We start from the raw sequence: 16,755 nt of genomic DNA, 5'->3' as shown, positions 1-16,755 counted from the left end.
ACGGCTTGTGTAATAAAGAGCTTCACTGTAAGTCCTTTCTATTCAAAGACTTGAAGAATAAATAATTTAATAAATATATGCACCTTTTCAGTATGGCAATGCATCATAGTCAACAAAAATCTTTCTCTCTGATTATAATCATTAATTGATGAATGAGTTGTGGAAGAATTTTGTGGGGTTGGATTTAGTTATATGTGGACTGATGAAGTGTCCATAAAACAAAGGTAGTTAATACCCTCAATAGAGCCATGTTCTCAACTGCTAACATAAATTAGGTTTTCCTCTGCTTAACAAGATTAAAATAATCATAGAGTGCAGAGAGGTTATTTGTTGGTTAAAATCTAGAGAGGTTTATGCACTTTTTTGGAAACACTAAGATGGTTCATTTTATGCATTTGTTTACTTTCTTAGCTTTGGTCAAGTATTGATATATGTTCTTCCAGTTATTAATGCAGTTGAAAATGTACGTTTATCACCTAGTGGTTTTTCTAGATTCTAATTTGTATCTAGAATAGCAGTAGGCAGACACAAAGCCGATATTCTAGTGACCTACTTTGTCAGAAACTGCGTTATCAGAGGTAGAAGTTACACAAGAGTCATAATTATATATTTTCGAATGAAATTAGGGAGTCACAATATGAAAATCTGTACTAAGGTTGTTATGAACCCCAAACACTCACTGTTGTATACATCTGGAAGTCTTGGGGCAGGTGAAGGGAGTTTTGGTTTAATGTTGGGTGGAGTAGGTGAGAGACTGAACCTTGGTCAGGCTAGGAAGGAGGTGAGAGGGAGGAGGAGAGCCTGCCAGTCTCCGGAGAAGCGTAAGCTGGGGCAGGTGGACCTGGACCGAGGCTCCTTTGACTTCTCAGGTGCTGGGACTAGGCATCTAGGATGAGAAGGTTGGCTAGTGAAGTTGATGTTAGACTGAGTGCCTCAGCCACATTTGCATTTAATCCTTTATTTCTCACTGAAGAGATATAGAGAGGGCCTCCCTACCCCCCACCCGGTCTTTCCCCATACTGAAAGGGGGATGAGGCGGGTGATGAGCCCCAGAAGACACTGGAGCCCACATGCTCTGAGGAAACAGCTGCTGCCTAGGCTGCAGAAGAGTGAAAAACCACAGCGAGCATTGAAGGAAGGTAGCCTAATCACACAAGTTTACCTTTGATGGGCATTTGGCTGGAGGCAAAATAAGCTGTGGGTGGAGATATTTTTGTGATACACATACCTGCTACCTTGCTGTTATGTATCACAAAAAAACTAAGGGTTTTTTCCCCCTAATATTTCTCATATACATTTTCGAAAATCAAAAATTGAAAGAAGTTTCCCTTTCATTCCTATGTTTCACCCTAGCTTCTCTTAGTGTCTCTTAGGGGTCCTAGTATAGGGAGATAAACATTCTGTTTGATGTTGGGATGCATAGCTTTTTGTCTTCCAGTGGGTCACTGAGCAGCTCTGTGACATTGGGCAGGTCACCTGGCAATGACTTTGGGGCCCAAATTAACCGGTAGTTCTTCCTGGCTCTGCGAGTCTGCTTCAATTGGTCATATGTTGATAACTGTTGAAGCTGGCTTGACAGGTTCATCATAGGATCCTCTGAACTTTTGTATATATTTGAGATTTTCTATTATAAAAAATGAAAAATTTTAAATTGGTCTAAACTAAGTAAAAAATTTTAAAGTAAGCTAAGAAAGTTAAAAAACAAAATTAAATTGGCCTCACAATTTTAAGTCTGTCATCTTTTTAGCTGAAACTCACCACTTCATATTGTCCAAGTCATTTTCCATTTTATCATGTATTCCTTCAGCGGGTATTTTTTGAGGACCTACCCTGTGAGACAATCTGTTAGGGTGCCCTGGGACTATGGATCCACATAGGATTAGGTTTCTTCTCCTCTGGTCTGATAGACCATGGGATGACGTTGGTAATACCACGGCACAGTGGAGTGAATGTGTGAGGTGGTGTGCGACTCCACCATCCAAAGAATTGAGATTTACAGCTGCTAGGGTTCTTCATGATGATGTTTCAGGCTCTGAAGATAAATCCAGAAGAGAGCCCTGAGATATGTCTTAAATAGCAGCACCACAAGAAAAAAATAATACCTCTTCATATAACAAAAATCAATCAGATGGATACATTTTGGGGTGTGGGTGTACACGTGTATGTATTTACTTATTTATTTACGTCACTAACAGCCATATATCCAAAACCGCTCCACGGTTATGAGGGGCTTACAGATATTCTTTAAAAAATTAAACTCCTCTAACAAGATGGTTTTGAGTGCCTATTTTTAACTTCTCAGAGGAAAAGCTTCCATCTGACTTTTCATGCTCCCTGCTCTCAAACCAGACCTGTCGAGACGACTCCCTGCCAAGGCAGAAACATGGAGGAGTGATTATGCCGCAGGTTGATGCCACTGATGTGGTTTCCTTGACTCATCAGAAAGACTTTCATTAGAAGGCCCATATCCTTTCTCTCCTCCTAATTTGCTCCAAGCTTCTCACTGTGTATCTGATAACTAGTAAGAGACATTTAGTGAAATGTCTAGAAGCTAGAATGCTAGAAGCTAGAATGGCCCTGTAACAACCTCCACTAACAAAAGAATTACAAATGCTCTCTGTTTAAAGGGGTTTAATGGTACAAAAAGCATGTTCCATACCCAAAAAACAGCTTTAAAATTTTTTTTACAGGAGAAAAATAAGATGTTTAAATGGAACTATAAAAATGATCTATCTATAAGGGGAAATCAGTTGATAATGGTTTTTATTGCAGTCTCAGTTTCTCCCAAGACGAAACCAGCTGATAAAGGCTTCTAATTTTTCACCAGATAATTAGTAAAATTTACTTCTAATTTTTTATTACTGGCCTAACTCTCATCCCCACTGCAAGTCCAACTCTCAGTTCATAGGAGTGCTGTGGTATACTCTGAAGCTACACTTAATTCCTGAAATTTTAGTGTTTAAACTTGTTATCAGTTAAAAAATGTGCTCTAGAGACACCCCACAACAATATTTTTAATAAAAAAATATCAGTGATCATCCTTCGAGAAAATACACATGAAAATAGTATAACCTGAAATTTAGTCTTTTAAAAATAATTATACTTTTGCTATAAGGAAAAGTTTCTAGAAACTTTAGAATGCAAAATGTTCTAGGTATTTCCATTTATAAATTTAATCACCTCTTTGTTCATATTTTCCTTTTTATATTTCCCATGACATTACTGATCAACAAGTTAACAGTTTCACAAAATACCCCCAATACAATAGTTAAGCTGAAAAGATCAAATGTTCTCATTTGAGATGCATTTTAGACAGTTTTAAAAATTAAAATATAGCCAACACCTGTATTCTAATACTACATCTACTTCCGGTCTGATTAAATCTTCCAGGTTCTCTGTTCCCTCCCACCACTCCACCCCAGTTTTCCTTCTCTGTTTAAGGATATTTCCCCTGACATTCACTTGAGTGTTGTGCATAATAACTAAGAAAACATTAAAAAGCTACATTAAACCTTAATTTCCTCTTCTACACATTAAAATCCATCCACAAAACCAACTGCTTGGCAAAACAACAGTAACAAAAACCCAACCACCAAAACTAATGGATAATCCCCTGCCCTCTGGAAGCTTATAATAGATAACAAAATCTGTATGACACATGTAAAGTTTTCCTTTCTCGGTTTTCTTCCAGCTAATAACTATCACAAAGCACTTTCCGAGTCATTAGTTTGCTCATGTCTTCCTAAGAACACATGTAGAATTTTTGGAGTTGAGGTAAAAGGATTAGGGAGACTGACACTCCCTTAATTCAGCATCTCATTACTTTTTTCACAAAAGTCCCCTAATTGGCCTTGTCAACTGCAACACCCTTCCAAGACACCTGATAGAAGGCAGTCCTCTGGCGGCCAGAACTGAGCCTCCCACCCTCTCCCATCAGCTAATCCTGTCACATCAGGCTGGCAGTGTGGCGTCTTACCTTCACACCTCCTGCCCTCCTACCTTTCCCCAGACTGCTCAGATCACACAGCTCAAAGTTCCTAGGTGTGTTTTCTGCCTTTGTTAACCTATAAACGTAAAACGTCTTTCATCTCATCTCCACATGTCTAAAACACACCAACCTTCAAAGCCTAGCTCACACGTCAACTCCTGAAACTTGTGTTTCGGGAAGAGCCAAAAGCTATTCAGAGTTAAATGCAGAGGAGTAAGATGGGTATAAGCTGGTTAGTGCCATTTTGGGTCCAAAATGAGGAATAAATATAAATAATGAGGCATTTTCTTCTGTGACGCATAAACTGCCTCCAGATGAAGAATATGAGTAGTTTTAAGCAGGAGTAGCATTATTGGAATAAAGTAAACTTTCCCACTAAGACATTTGGAAGGATTATGTTCATAGGAATGCTTAACCTCTGGGATGAAAAGCAAAACAACCAAGACATCCATTGTCTCGATATCATGACACCTCCCCATAGAGCTATTGCAAAGATTAAATGAGATAATGTTTGTAAGCTCTGAGCCCCTTTGTTTGGCATGAATAATTGTTAGTTATATGTCATAATCATGGCTTTATAATGGTACTTAAAGGTCAGGAAAGCTCTTAATGAAAGTTGTAAAGATTCAGAAAGCATTAAAATGGTAAGATGGTTGGGGTTACATAATAAATGGTAGTATTTCTTTAAGGATATATTTAGGGTAAACACTGTCATTGCTCCTAATGATCATAACTGTGATAACAACTAAGACTATTTTCTGAGAGTTCAGTGAGACTTTGTAAGTGATTAAATTAATCTCAACAGAATTTGATTTCAAAATACTATTCTCAGCTTCTCATTACTGACATGGAGCTTTAAGGACTTTTATGAAGTCAGAGACGTTATTATGTTTGATATCAGCTTTTAAAGTATGGTAGTATTTCAAGATAGTGTAAGCTTGCTGGCTTTACAATTTTATGGACATTTGGGAGTAGAAAATAATGATTACTTTTTGCATATTGAGTGTCTTCAATGCCTTGCTGTATTTTTTGAAGTAAAAATTGTTTAGCTTAGAACTTTGAGGATTTTATTATTAAAGTGGCAAATATTTAATGATCTCTGATTTGAAAAGGAGAACTCAAAACCGTGTACCTATAGCTATTTTCTCCTACTCATTATTGTACATGTTTTATGGCATACAATTTAGTGCCTTAATTATAAGAAAAGATAGACATCTTTTTAGTTTTATAGCTATCTTGATTAACTTTTAAAGTTATTTTCTCAGTAAAATAGTCTCAAATTTAGTTAAACATTTACAAATTATTCTAGGGTTGCTTCTAGCTATTCCACAGAGAGACAGATGTCACATGATTTGGTTGCTGTTGGCAGGAAAAGTGAAAACTTTCATCCAGTGTTTGAACATCTTGACTCAACTCAGAATACTGAAAACAAACCTACAGGAGAATTTGCTCAGGAAATCATAACTATAATCCATCAAGTTAAAGGTTGGTATATTTCACACATACATTAGGGATAACACAAAAATAATGTACTGACTTTTCACGAGACATAGGTAAATATCTGTGATATTGTAGTAGTAATTAATATTTCATTATAAGTTAGATCATTAATTAGGAAATCTGGTGAAGAGAGTAGCACGTATTAATTCAAGCCTAGTTGTTCTTTATATGTAGTTCCAATAACTTGATGCTTCAACTCATAGTAGATTACAAATTGAAAGTTATAAAGGAAGAGGTTGGCTACTGCAAAAGACAGGTGTACTGAGAGCAGAAAGAAACAATAACTGATAACTGAATAGGAAGGAGGAAATAACAAAAACCAGATATGAAACTCAAGAAACTCAAGAAATTTGGAAGTATAGGTCATTTGGTCGTATTCTTAAAGCCCCTGAGGGCATTACTGGGACTTTGTGCCATAAGGGTGATGCTAAGCGATCAATAGAAGATTCCAGTTTGATTTGTTATACACGATGACATCAGGACATTGCATAATAAATACTTCAAAGGTTTACATTGAGCTGTTGTGTTTTGCTTTTGCTTCTGGCCAGTTTCCATTAATTGGATAATTTAGTCATGTAAAATAACTTTCCTTATTGATGCTGCATAAATAAGGCAGTTGTGGGTATTATAAACTGGGGTCTTTCGAGAATTTCAAAATTTATAATTTTATATTTCTTACTAGATAACTGTGTTAATCTTTTTTACCTTCATAAAACATATTTTGCAAATGAATTATTTTCTTTGCAGCCCTCAAACTAAGGCACATATTTACTTTAAAGCATGCAGTTTGAAACAGTTCACCTTCTCAATTCCAGCCCCTCTTACCCAAAAGAAGTGTGATTCTTGGCAGACAGGGAGCTGGTATTGTAGAAAAATTCAGGAGATCGTCCCGGAACAGGAACAGTAAGTTAGGGAAAAGGATTGCTTTAGCATTCTCATGGGTCAAGTGTACTATCTTTCTCTTTATTCTGTTAAAAGCTTGTAGCATAGCCGCTTTCAGAATGTCTTCATGAACTTCAGTTAATATTAAAGTAAAATGGCATTAGGAGGCCTTCTGTGATATGTAAACATAACATTTAACATTTGTTCAGAATTGTTTTGATGTTTCAGGGTTGTTTTTGGAGTTATTTTTTACTCTAGGTGAAGAGTAGAGCTGTATACCAGCTTTACTTCCCAGATGTAGGAAGATCTTACCTAGGAGAAGAAAGGTCCTGTCCTCTCTTTGAGAGAGCCACTGTCTTTTCCCCCTGGCAAGTAAGCAGACATGTTAAATAGGAACAGAATCTTTGGGTTCATAAATCCGTTTACTGTTGCTTGGGCTTGGGAAAGTGTGTGAGCACTACAAATTAGTCTGTGGAATAAGCTTAGGTCCCATATGTTTTCAAGAGAAAACAGGTTGGATGTTTTTTAATAGTCCCTTCTTCCTGTGCTTATTATATATAATCTTTTAAGTGGAATCAGTTTTACATTGAGATAAAACTTTTTTTTCCCTTTTGCAGCAGATTATTTTCCATCACTTGGAATTACTCTACATGAGCGTTTCTCAAAAATGCAAGTTACACAAGCTGCAGATGTAAATGAATTTAAATTGAACTCAGATCCAGAAATTCACAGGTAATGAGTGATTATTGTATGCCCATTTAACTCATGGGAATGAGCCTCAGAACAGATTGTGGGAAGGTGCTGCCTGCCTCCTGGGCTTGTTGTAGACTCTAGAACTGCATTTCCTGCCTAAAAACAGGACTAACCCAAGCAGGTACTGGGCCAGTGCACTTTGATAGACTAGGTTATATTGAAGCCATGACTAGCATTGTTTAAATGTGTAGGACTTTGAAAATATTTACCTACCTAACTTTGATTCTGCTGTGTCTATAGTAATTGCCTACTGAAGTTATCACTGGAAGATGAAAGACAGTTGTCGAGCCATTGAAATCATGGGTTGCTTCATGTGGTCAGAAATGGCTGTTCTGAGGGCAGCCGGATGAAAACCTATGTCTTCTTCTGCTGGCACCTGTCCAAACAGGTGGTGCGCCCTGTCTTGTGAGCTGAGTTGAATCAATGTTAGAATGCGGTAGATCACCGGAGCCAAGTTTAAGGTTACACAGACTAGTGATTTGAGAACCACTGAGGCGTCACTGTGATGTTGTTTACAGGATATGTATGTCCTGGGAGACTGCCATATAGGTGAAAAACTACCTGGTAGCAGATTTCTTTTTCTTCCTCCAAGACACACCAGCGTTATTTCAAAATCCATTCTGTAATAATGGAGTCAAGATTTCAGTGTATAACATAATTATTTAATTGTAATATGCCTTTATTATTTTAGGAGAATAGATATGTCTTTGGCCGAGCTTCAGAGTAAACAAACTATGGTATATGATTCAGAACAGGTAAGTGAATATAATTTTTGATGAGAGATTACCTTATTGTTGGTATACTAATGGGAAACGGAACTGGTCATTGGGAGTAAAAAAGGTAGTTAAAGTGGTTGAGGAAGAATGATGGAGACCCAGGAATCTGAAATTTACAAAGCTCTCCAAGTGACTCTAGTTATCAAAAGATTGCAGAGAGAACACTGGCAAAAGACAAAAATATGCCCTAAGAGAGACAATCCCTAAGGGTAACAGCTTTGTAAAATTGACATAAAATTGTAGTGTTTAATGTTCATTCCAAAACTTCACACTGTAAAGCTTGCAGAAAGTATGTTTGATACCTGTTTTTTCCAAAGCAGTCATGTGGGATATATTTTTAAGTTGTATGTAGAATGAATGCAAAGGAACTTAGTTTCATTTGACACTGCTCTTCTGTTTACTGAAGATTGTGTGAAACATTCTATGGAATATGAACTAGAAAAATAATGGAAATAATACTGAATTTTTACGCGGGCCTCTCACTGTTGTGGCCTCTCCCATTGCGGAGCACAGGCTCCGGACGCGCAGGCTCAGCGGGCATGGCTCACGGGCCTAGCCGCTCCGCGGCACATGGGATCTTCCCGGACCGGGGCACGAACCCGCGTCCCCTGCACTGGCAGGCGGACTCTCAACCACTGCGCCACCAGGGAAGCCCCTGAATTTTTTTAATTGTTCCCACCCTTAACACCTCCCTCCCCGCCATTTCTTTGCTAATTAGAAAAACTATCTTAACTAGCCCAGGGGGAAGAAAACTGGCTCTTGTTTTAGAAGAAATATATCAAGTTCTAAAAGAACTGCTAATTTATTCATTGCGAGTGAAGAGTTTTTATAGAGGAGAGATTTTAATACATTTGTGATAGAATATATAAATAATATTTTCACTTGTGAATGGTTACAGTTTTATTGTACTTATGGAGATAGGTTAGTTTATTGAATAAATGATACTTTCAGAAAATTTCTGCTCATCAAAGTACTATAATAAACTTATAGGAAATTTGAGGATTTAAAAAAAATCACCCCTAATTCAACCACTTAAGACAAAATCTTATTTGATCATCTTTCCTTGCAGTCTTATGTCTAGCGCTTTAACATACACTACCACAGTACATGTAGTTTTGGATGCTTTATCTTTTTACTTAAACTATAGTAACATTCCTTTTATGTAAAATCTCTGAACTCCCAATGACCTTTTTATAATTGAGGCTTTGTAAGTTTTAATTAACTATTCAGTAAGTGTTTTTCCATGGTTACTTACACATAGTCTACATTATCATAATTTAAATGCTTGTACATTACTCCTATGACTTAAATTTACCATAAAATTATTCTTCCCTTCTCCTTTAAATTTTTTTTCACACTTAAGTTACTTTCATTTTATGGTTATTTTTAAAATATAATATTTTGAATATACTTGGGTAGATAGACGTTTCTTTGGTATAGAATCCCAGAAGTGGGATTCTTGGTTCAGTGTTATGAACTTTTCTGACTCTGTATTGTCAATTGTGTCTCAAAATATTTTTATCAGTTTACACTAGCATGAGCAGGATGAGTACAAGGTAACTTATTTAGGACTTTTACTTAAGGTTCTTGTTCGATATGGTCTTTGTGCAACTAACAGTAATGTGAATGGTTTGTCTTCTGTCAAAATTCCTCAGACTCTGGTCAAAATAATAGATCCAAATGACCTACGACATGACATTGAAAGAAGGAGAAAAGAACGGTTACAGAATGAAGATGAGCACATTTTTCACATAGCTAGTGCTGCAGAGAGGTAATCAGTAGATGAAAAACATCCTGTTATCAGACAGCTTTTGGTTTTAGCATATTTTCCAATTTTCTGTGTGTGATGGTAATTTTCACTTTAGTGTAGGAATTTAATTCCTCAAATCCATTTTACATGTTTAAGTGAAATCTGTTAAAATGTTTCAAAGTTATTCAGTGGTCATCATATGCTATTTCATTGAAACAATAAAAATTATGGGGTAGGTGAGTATTTGATGTCTTTGTAATCTAGAGAGAAGTGTAGTAGCTTTTTTAATATTAGCAGGAGCCAAGACCAGCAAATTTATGGACTGTTTGGCTCGAGCTGATTGAAACTCTGACACATTCTACCCTTTAGATTCTGGTAGTCTTTGAATGTTGCAAAATTTCCTGAGGTCAGTGCCGTCCTCTTTCAGAACTCTTTGTGGATGTCTGTCCGTGAAACAGAGGCAGGTGTAGTAGAAAATGCAGAAGAGACCTGAGTTTGAATCCTACTTCTGCCAGTTTACAAGCTGTTTGCTCTTGGGCAAACTTGCCTAGTTTCTGGAGCCTTTTCCTCTATAAAATGAGAATAACCAATTTACGTTGGACAGGTTATAAATATTAAATGAACTGGCACATGTGAAGTACTTATGCCATGAGTGGCAAATTGATTGTCAGTAGATCCTTGTTTTTCTTTCCCAACGCTGTACCTCTTTTTAGGGGCTCTGAGTATTCTAGATTGGTCCCAGTTTATCCCTAGTCCTGAGAACTATGTAGAACTCATGGCAACTCTGGGACCTCATATGATTATGAGATATAATTTAATGGGAAAAAATTTCCAGTTCACTCAAGGGTCCTCAAACTATTTGGATCTCCCAGAAGGTGGGAATGTATGAATAGAAAGGACCAGTGCTAATTCTCTTTCCATAGTCCTTAGTTTCAAAAATTAAAATACTTGACTAGACTTATAAGTCATGTCTATGGCTAACTAGGTCAAGATACGTGGAGCTTGTTTAAAACTGGACTTGATACTGACAATAAGTTTGGGACTAATTAAAAGATAGCAAAACTGTGTGCTGAGGCATATGAAACAATTGAAAATAGTTAAAATCTTGTCCCTTGGTGGGTGAGTCTCCAGTTTCCTAATATGACACGGCATGACTGTGCTCTTTAGTGACACAAGCTCTCAGTCATGCTTTTCTTGACTACTCAGCAAGTGTGAGAAACTCAGTGTACCAAGAAAAAGGTTTTTTAAAACAGATTTAAGATAATCAACAAATTATAAAGACCATGTATGGCCTCAGAATATATCTTTACCCTTTGAGGTGATGAAGAGCTTGAGCAATGGAGTTAACACCTGAGTTCAACTCCTGGCTCTGTAGATACCTAGCTATGTGACTGACCTTGGGCAAGTTACTTAATCTCTGTTTCCTCAGCGTAAAATAGAGATAAGAATTATACTTACCTCACGGTAGTGGTGAAAATTAAGTAAAGTGATGCATGTAAGCTACAGAGAAGTTGGTCAGCATTAAGTATTATTAATGTTAGCTTTGAGGGTGGCGTTGTAGGGTGCAAAAATGTCTTCCTGCAAGGTGTCTTTTTCTGGGTCTGTTGAACTGTTTTATTCGTATTGGATGGCTGGTGTGGCATGGTGGAGCTATGAAGTGTTTTTCTTTAATTCAGATATTACTGACCATAAAATTCACCTTTTGAAAGTGAAGAATTCAGTAGTTTTTAGTATAATCACAAAGTTGTGCAACTATCACCACTATCTAATTTCAAAACATTTTCATCACCCCCAAAAGAAACCCTGTACAATTAGTTGTCACTCCCTATTTCTCCGTCCTCCCAGCCCCTGACAGCCACTAATCTACTTTCTGTCTGTATGGATTTGCCTATTCTTGACATATAATTGCAATCATATAACAGGTGGCCTTTTGTGACGGGCTTCTTTCATGTAGTATGTTTTTTACGTTGCCCCATGTTGTAGCATGAATATTCCTTTTATGGCTGAATAACTTTCCACTGTGTGGATACACCACATTTTGTTTATCCATTCACCGGTTGATGGATATTTGGGCTATTTCCACTCTTTGGCTATTGTGAATAATGGTGCTGTGAATATTTGTATGCAATTTTTTGTGTGGATATATTTTTCACTTTTCTTCTGTATATACCTAGGATTGGAATTGCTGGTTCATATGATAACTATGTTTAACTTTTTGATGAGCTGCCAGGCTATTTCCACAGTGGGTACACCATTTTACATTCCCACCAGCAGTGTATGAAGGTTCCATTTTTAACACATCCTCACCAGAAGTTGTTATTGTTTATCCTTTTAAAAAAATAATATGGAAGCTTTAATCTCTCACTTTATCCTAATTCAGTTTCCTTGTTAACATAAGAAAAATATTTTATCCTTTTATCTTAAAAATTCAATTTATCAAAATTGACCTCATTAATATTTTTGCATAAACCTTTTAAATCAAGTCAGTGTATAGATTTCCATAGAAATACAGAAGAAGTGAAATACAAGGAAATTATAAATCATAGGATGTAGCTCTTTCCCTTCTGTGTGATTTTTTTTTTCCCCCTTAAAAGTTGTATGCAGACTCTGTGTCTATGTTGGCTCACCATTGTATTCCTACTGCCTTGGGCTCAATTCATCTTTGTTGAATGAATGAAGACTTCCCAAAGGTGTAGACAGGACAGAAGATACTGAAATTGTAATGCATTTAGATCTTGATCACTTTTTATTCCCTGATACCTTAAAACCTTTCCCAAGCAAGTCTCACACCGGGGCATTCTGTCTTGTCTCTAAGACCCTGTTGTTCTCTATTTTTTCCCACTTCCGACCAGCCTCTTACCCTAAAGTCTCCGTGTCTCCTCCTGACACACCGTTTCTCCCTCTTGTCACCAGCATTACTAAGTTCCCTACACTGTCATTGAGGTGCTGTGTTATATGGGCGTGGTATGTGTGGGATAAAGCAGCTTCAAAATAGTATCAGTAGACTTCAAGAGGGCATCAAACTGCCTAGATTTTCTTTTTAGCTAGGCAAGTTATAGAAAACATCAGTTTTTATTTTTGCTGTTGTAACAATCTGTAATCTACTGAACTAGAGTTAACTTTATAAAGATCATTTATTCATCTATTCAACAAATATTTATATATTAATGTCTATGTTCTAGTCAGTGTTCTAAGCACTGACTTAGAACACTGAATTTGCACCATTTTAAGCATACAATTCATTGGCATTAAATACACTCACAGTGTTGTGCAACCATCACCACTACCCACGTCCAGAATTTTTCATCTTCTCAAACAGAAATTCAGTACCAATTAAACAGTAACTCCCAACCCCCAGCCCCTGATGCCTCTATTCTTTCCATCGCTATGAATTTGCCTATTCTGAATACCTCATACATATATAAGTAGAATCATGCAATAATTTTCCTTTTCAGTCTGACTTATTTCACGTGGCATAATGTTTTCATCCATGTTGTATCATGTGTCAGTATTTCATTAAAATAATTTATTCCAAAAAAAAAAATAATAATTTATTCCTTTATAAGGCTGAATAATATTCCATTGTATGGATACACCACATTTTGTTTATCCATTTTTGTGTTGATGGACATGTGGGTTGTTTCCATCTTTTGGCTATTATGAATAATGCTGTTATGAACACCGGTGTTGTCATTTTTTTGATTATAGCCATCCTAGTGGGTTTTAAGTAGTTTCTTGTAGTTTTGATTTGCATTTCCCTGATGACTAATGATATTGAGCATTTTTTCATGTGCTTTTTGTGTGTCTTCTTTGGAGAAATATCTATTCAAATCCTTTGCCAATTTTTAAATTGGATTATCATATTTTTATTATTGAGGTGTAAGGGTTCTTTATATATTCTGGGTACTACCCGTTCATCAGATATATGCTTTGCAAAGAGGACTTTTTAGAGTCTATTGTTCTGTTTATAGAAGTAGTACATGTTAATGGTGAACATTTGGAAAAATATAGTAAAGTATAAAAACAAAAATATAAGGCATTCTTAATTTCACCAGTCAGGGATGATTACTGTTAATATTTAGTACATTTCATATCATTTTTTTTTTCTGGCCATATATGTGGTTGTTTTGTTTTTTTTTTTTTTTTGGGGGGTACGCGGGCCTCTCACTGTTGTGGCCTCTCCCGTTGCGGAGCACAGTCTCCGGACGCGCAGCCTCAGCGGCCATGGTTCATGGGCCCAGCCGCTCTGCGGCATGTGGGATCTTCCCAGACCGGGGCACGAACCCGTGACCCCTGCATCGGCAGGCGGACTCTCAACCACTGCGCCACCAGGGAAGCCCTATATGTGTATATTTTAAACAAGTGAAATTATTCTCAGTATTTGACTTCGCCCCCTACTCTTTTGACTTACTACCATATCATGAACATTTTGACAGAATATGGGTTTTTTTAACATTTCAAAAAATCCCGAGTGGCTATTCCATGTCAGATTCTAGGGTCAGAGCTGGGACCACAGAACGAACCATCCGCAGTGCCTCCTGTGAAGGGATCGCACCTTGCTTGGTGAGAAGGTGCACCATTAGTTACAAACACTTGTGAAGACCCCAAAGTGCCACATGTGCACATAGCAGGGACACCTAGTCCACCTCAGAGGGGTCTGGGAAAGCCTTGGAACAGGTGCAAGTGGGGCTAAATCTTGAGGTTGATCTGAGTTGGAAGGAAATTACAGCAGAAGGCACCCAATGGGCCAGTGCGTAGAGGCAGGCAAGGTTGTGGTGTGTGCCGAGAGCCGCATGGAGGTGATGTTCCCGCAGCTCGGTGTGGGTGTTGCAGAGATTGGGATGGAGCAGCCGGCAAGGCTGCAAGGGCGTGCGCCGAAAGAGTCTTGGGGGTCAGTGAGGAGGAGTGTGGATTTTGTCCCCATGTCACTGGGGTCCTGTGGGAGGAGTGTAGCAGGGCCGAAGCCGTGAGCCGTTTGTTCGCCACAGAGCAGGAAGGGTCTGAGGACCACTGTGGGAGAGGTGGGATGTGACAGGGAGAGGACCCCCCAAGGGCTGTGGGAATGAGGCCCCGGGGTTAGAGGAGAAAGAAGCCCAAGGAAGGAGCTCCCTCCCAGGTAGGGCTGGCCAGGAATAGCCCTTGGCGGCCTCTGGGCCTCACTACAACAGGAGAGGGGAGCCAGCAGTATCAGAGGCCCCAGCTCTGCCAGTGAGCAGGCCTGAGCCACTCACTGGCCTCTTCCCTGGAGCTTTCACCACTGAGTCTCTTGGCAAGGGGGGCTGTCCCGTGCTGCCAAAGGTTCAAGAGCCGTGACTATCTTCCCTCAGGAAACATGTGTTCTACATATGTATGGTTTCGGGGGTTACAGCCCCAGGAAGCCTGTCCTTGGACTCCAGATTAAGAACCCTGGTCCTAGGAATATGGTTTTCCCCCTATCGCTAACTGCCAACTTGGCTAAATAATGTTTTTTGAAAAATGAGAGTTTTAGCCCTGGTAAATATTATTTGTAATTTTAGTAGTGATAGATCATTGAGATTTTTTTTTTTACTGTTGCGCTGCTTTAATTGTTTCCAAAGGGTGTAATTTGATTTCTCTTGTTTATTTGTCGGATAAATGTAAACTAATAAAAGATTCTTATTTTCTCTCTTTCATTTTATTAGGAGTGATCAGCATTCCAGTTTTACAAGGTTGAAGAATACTCATGTTGATGGATTCCAAAAATCTACATGTTTGGTAAAATCAAATTTTAGAAAATTTATTCAGAAACCTTACTTGGTAAGATTGCAGTTCCAACTTTTTTATTTTTGTATGTTCCATTTTCCTTCTCACATGTATCTATAGGTACAGGGATCACCAATATTTTTCATAATGTTTGTAACTGTTCATTAAGTAAGTGTTATGATTCTGTTGTTCAGTGTTAAGATTCTGTTGAGGCTTATAGTTATTATGACCAAATAAATGATCATCTCATTTGATTTATCAGGATTTTATTGCACTTATTATAGTACTAGCTTTCTTAATTTTTTTTAAACAACTTTATTAAGGTATATTTTACATACCATAAAATTCACCCATGTAACGGTGTAAAATTGAATGATTTTTTGTAAATTTACCAAGATGTGTAACCATCACCATAATCCAGTATTAGGACATTTTCGTGACCCCTATTAGAACCCTCAGGGCTATTTATTTATTCCGTGTTCCCACCCGCAGCTAACAACTAATCTACTTTCTGTTTCTAAAGATTTGCCTTTTCATAGGGCAGTTCACAGAGTGGCAGCTGGCTTCCATAAGAGCGAGCAAGTGACAGCTAGAAAGATGGAAGCCAGAGTCGATTTGTAACCTAATCTCAGAAGTGACATCCATACTTCGACCATACTCCATTTGTAAGAAGCAAGTCACTAGATACAGACCACACTCAAGGGAAGTGAATAGCATAAGGGCCTGGCTACTGGAAGGTGGGGATGATTGGGAGCCTGGTCAGAAGCTGCCTGGTACAGTCTTCCCACTGGCCCCCAGTGACTGACATCCCTTCATGTGCAAAATACACCCCCTCCCTCTCAAGGTCCCCCAAAATCTCATTTCATTACATGTGTCTTTATGCACTTATTCAAATGTATAGGCTTAGCATAAACTCAAGATGACTACTAGGAAAAGGGTTTTATATGACTTTTCTTAACTGGGGAGAGAAATAAAGGTGTGAAAGAGGAAGATTTGTGAGAAGTACAGACTCCATAGCAAATGGAATAAATAGAAGGTTATAAGACTGTTGATTTTGGAGAAAGAAACCATCTTCAAACTGGGCCCCATCGGGCTTCCTTGGCAGCGCAGTGGTTAAGAATCCACCTGCCGATGCAGGGTACACGGTTTCAAGCCCTGGTCCGGGAAGATCCCACATGCCGCGGAGCAACTAAGCCTGTGCGCCACAGCTACTGAGCCTGCGCTCTAGAGCCCATGCGGCACAACTACTGAGCCTGCGTGCCACAACTACTGAAGCCCACGTGCCTAGAGCCCATGCTCCGCAACGAGAGAAGCCCCCGCAATGAGAAGCCCGCGCACCTCAACGAAGAGTAGCCCCCATTTGCCGCAACTACAGAAAGCCCGGA

General features: G+C 38.3%; 1 protein-coding gene across 6 annotated transcripts in view; it reads left to right on the top strand.

The window, feature by feature from the left end:
- Positions 1 to 16,755, top strand: part of BCLAF3 (BCLAF1 and THRAP3 family member 3) — a 69,842-nt gene that overhangs the window by 26,496 nt on the left and 26,591 nt on the right. For 4 of the 6 annotated variants that reach the window (XM_079910432.1, XM_079910430.1, XM_079910433.1 and 1 more), the window contains 5 exons: positions 5,298 to 5,473; positions 6,988 to 7,102; positions 7,815 to 7,878; positions 9,555 to 9,670; positions 15,310 to 15,424. In XM_079910432.1, coding sequence (XP_079766558.1) covers positions 5,298 to 5,473; positions 6,988 to 7,102; positions 7,815 to 7,878; positions 9,555 to 9,670; positions 15,310 to 15,424 — 586 coding nt within the window. The remainder of the gene's footprint in view (positions 1 to 5,297; positions 5,474 to 6,987; positions 7,103 to 7,814; positions 7,879 to 9,554; positions 9,671 to 15,309; positions 15,425 to 16,755) is intronic. The other 2 variants (XM_079910435.1, XM_079910434.1) reach the window with 2 other exon arrangements.

The sequence above is a fragment of the Stenella coeruleoalba genome (assembly GCF_951394435.1).
Source record: "Stenella coeruleoalba genome assembly, chromosome: X".
Classification (NCBI taxonomy): domain Eukaryota; kingdom Metazoa; phylum Chordata; class Mammalia; order Artiodactyla; family Delphinidae; genus Stenella; species Stenella coeruleoalba.
Note: the sequence above shows the minus strand (reverse complement) of the source record. Positions and strands in the feature narration are given on the sequence as shown.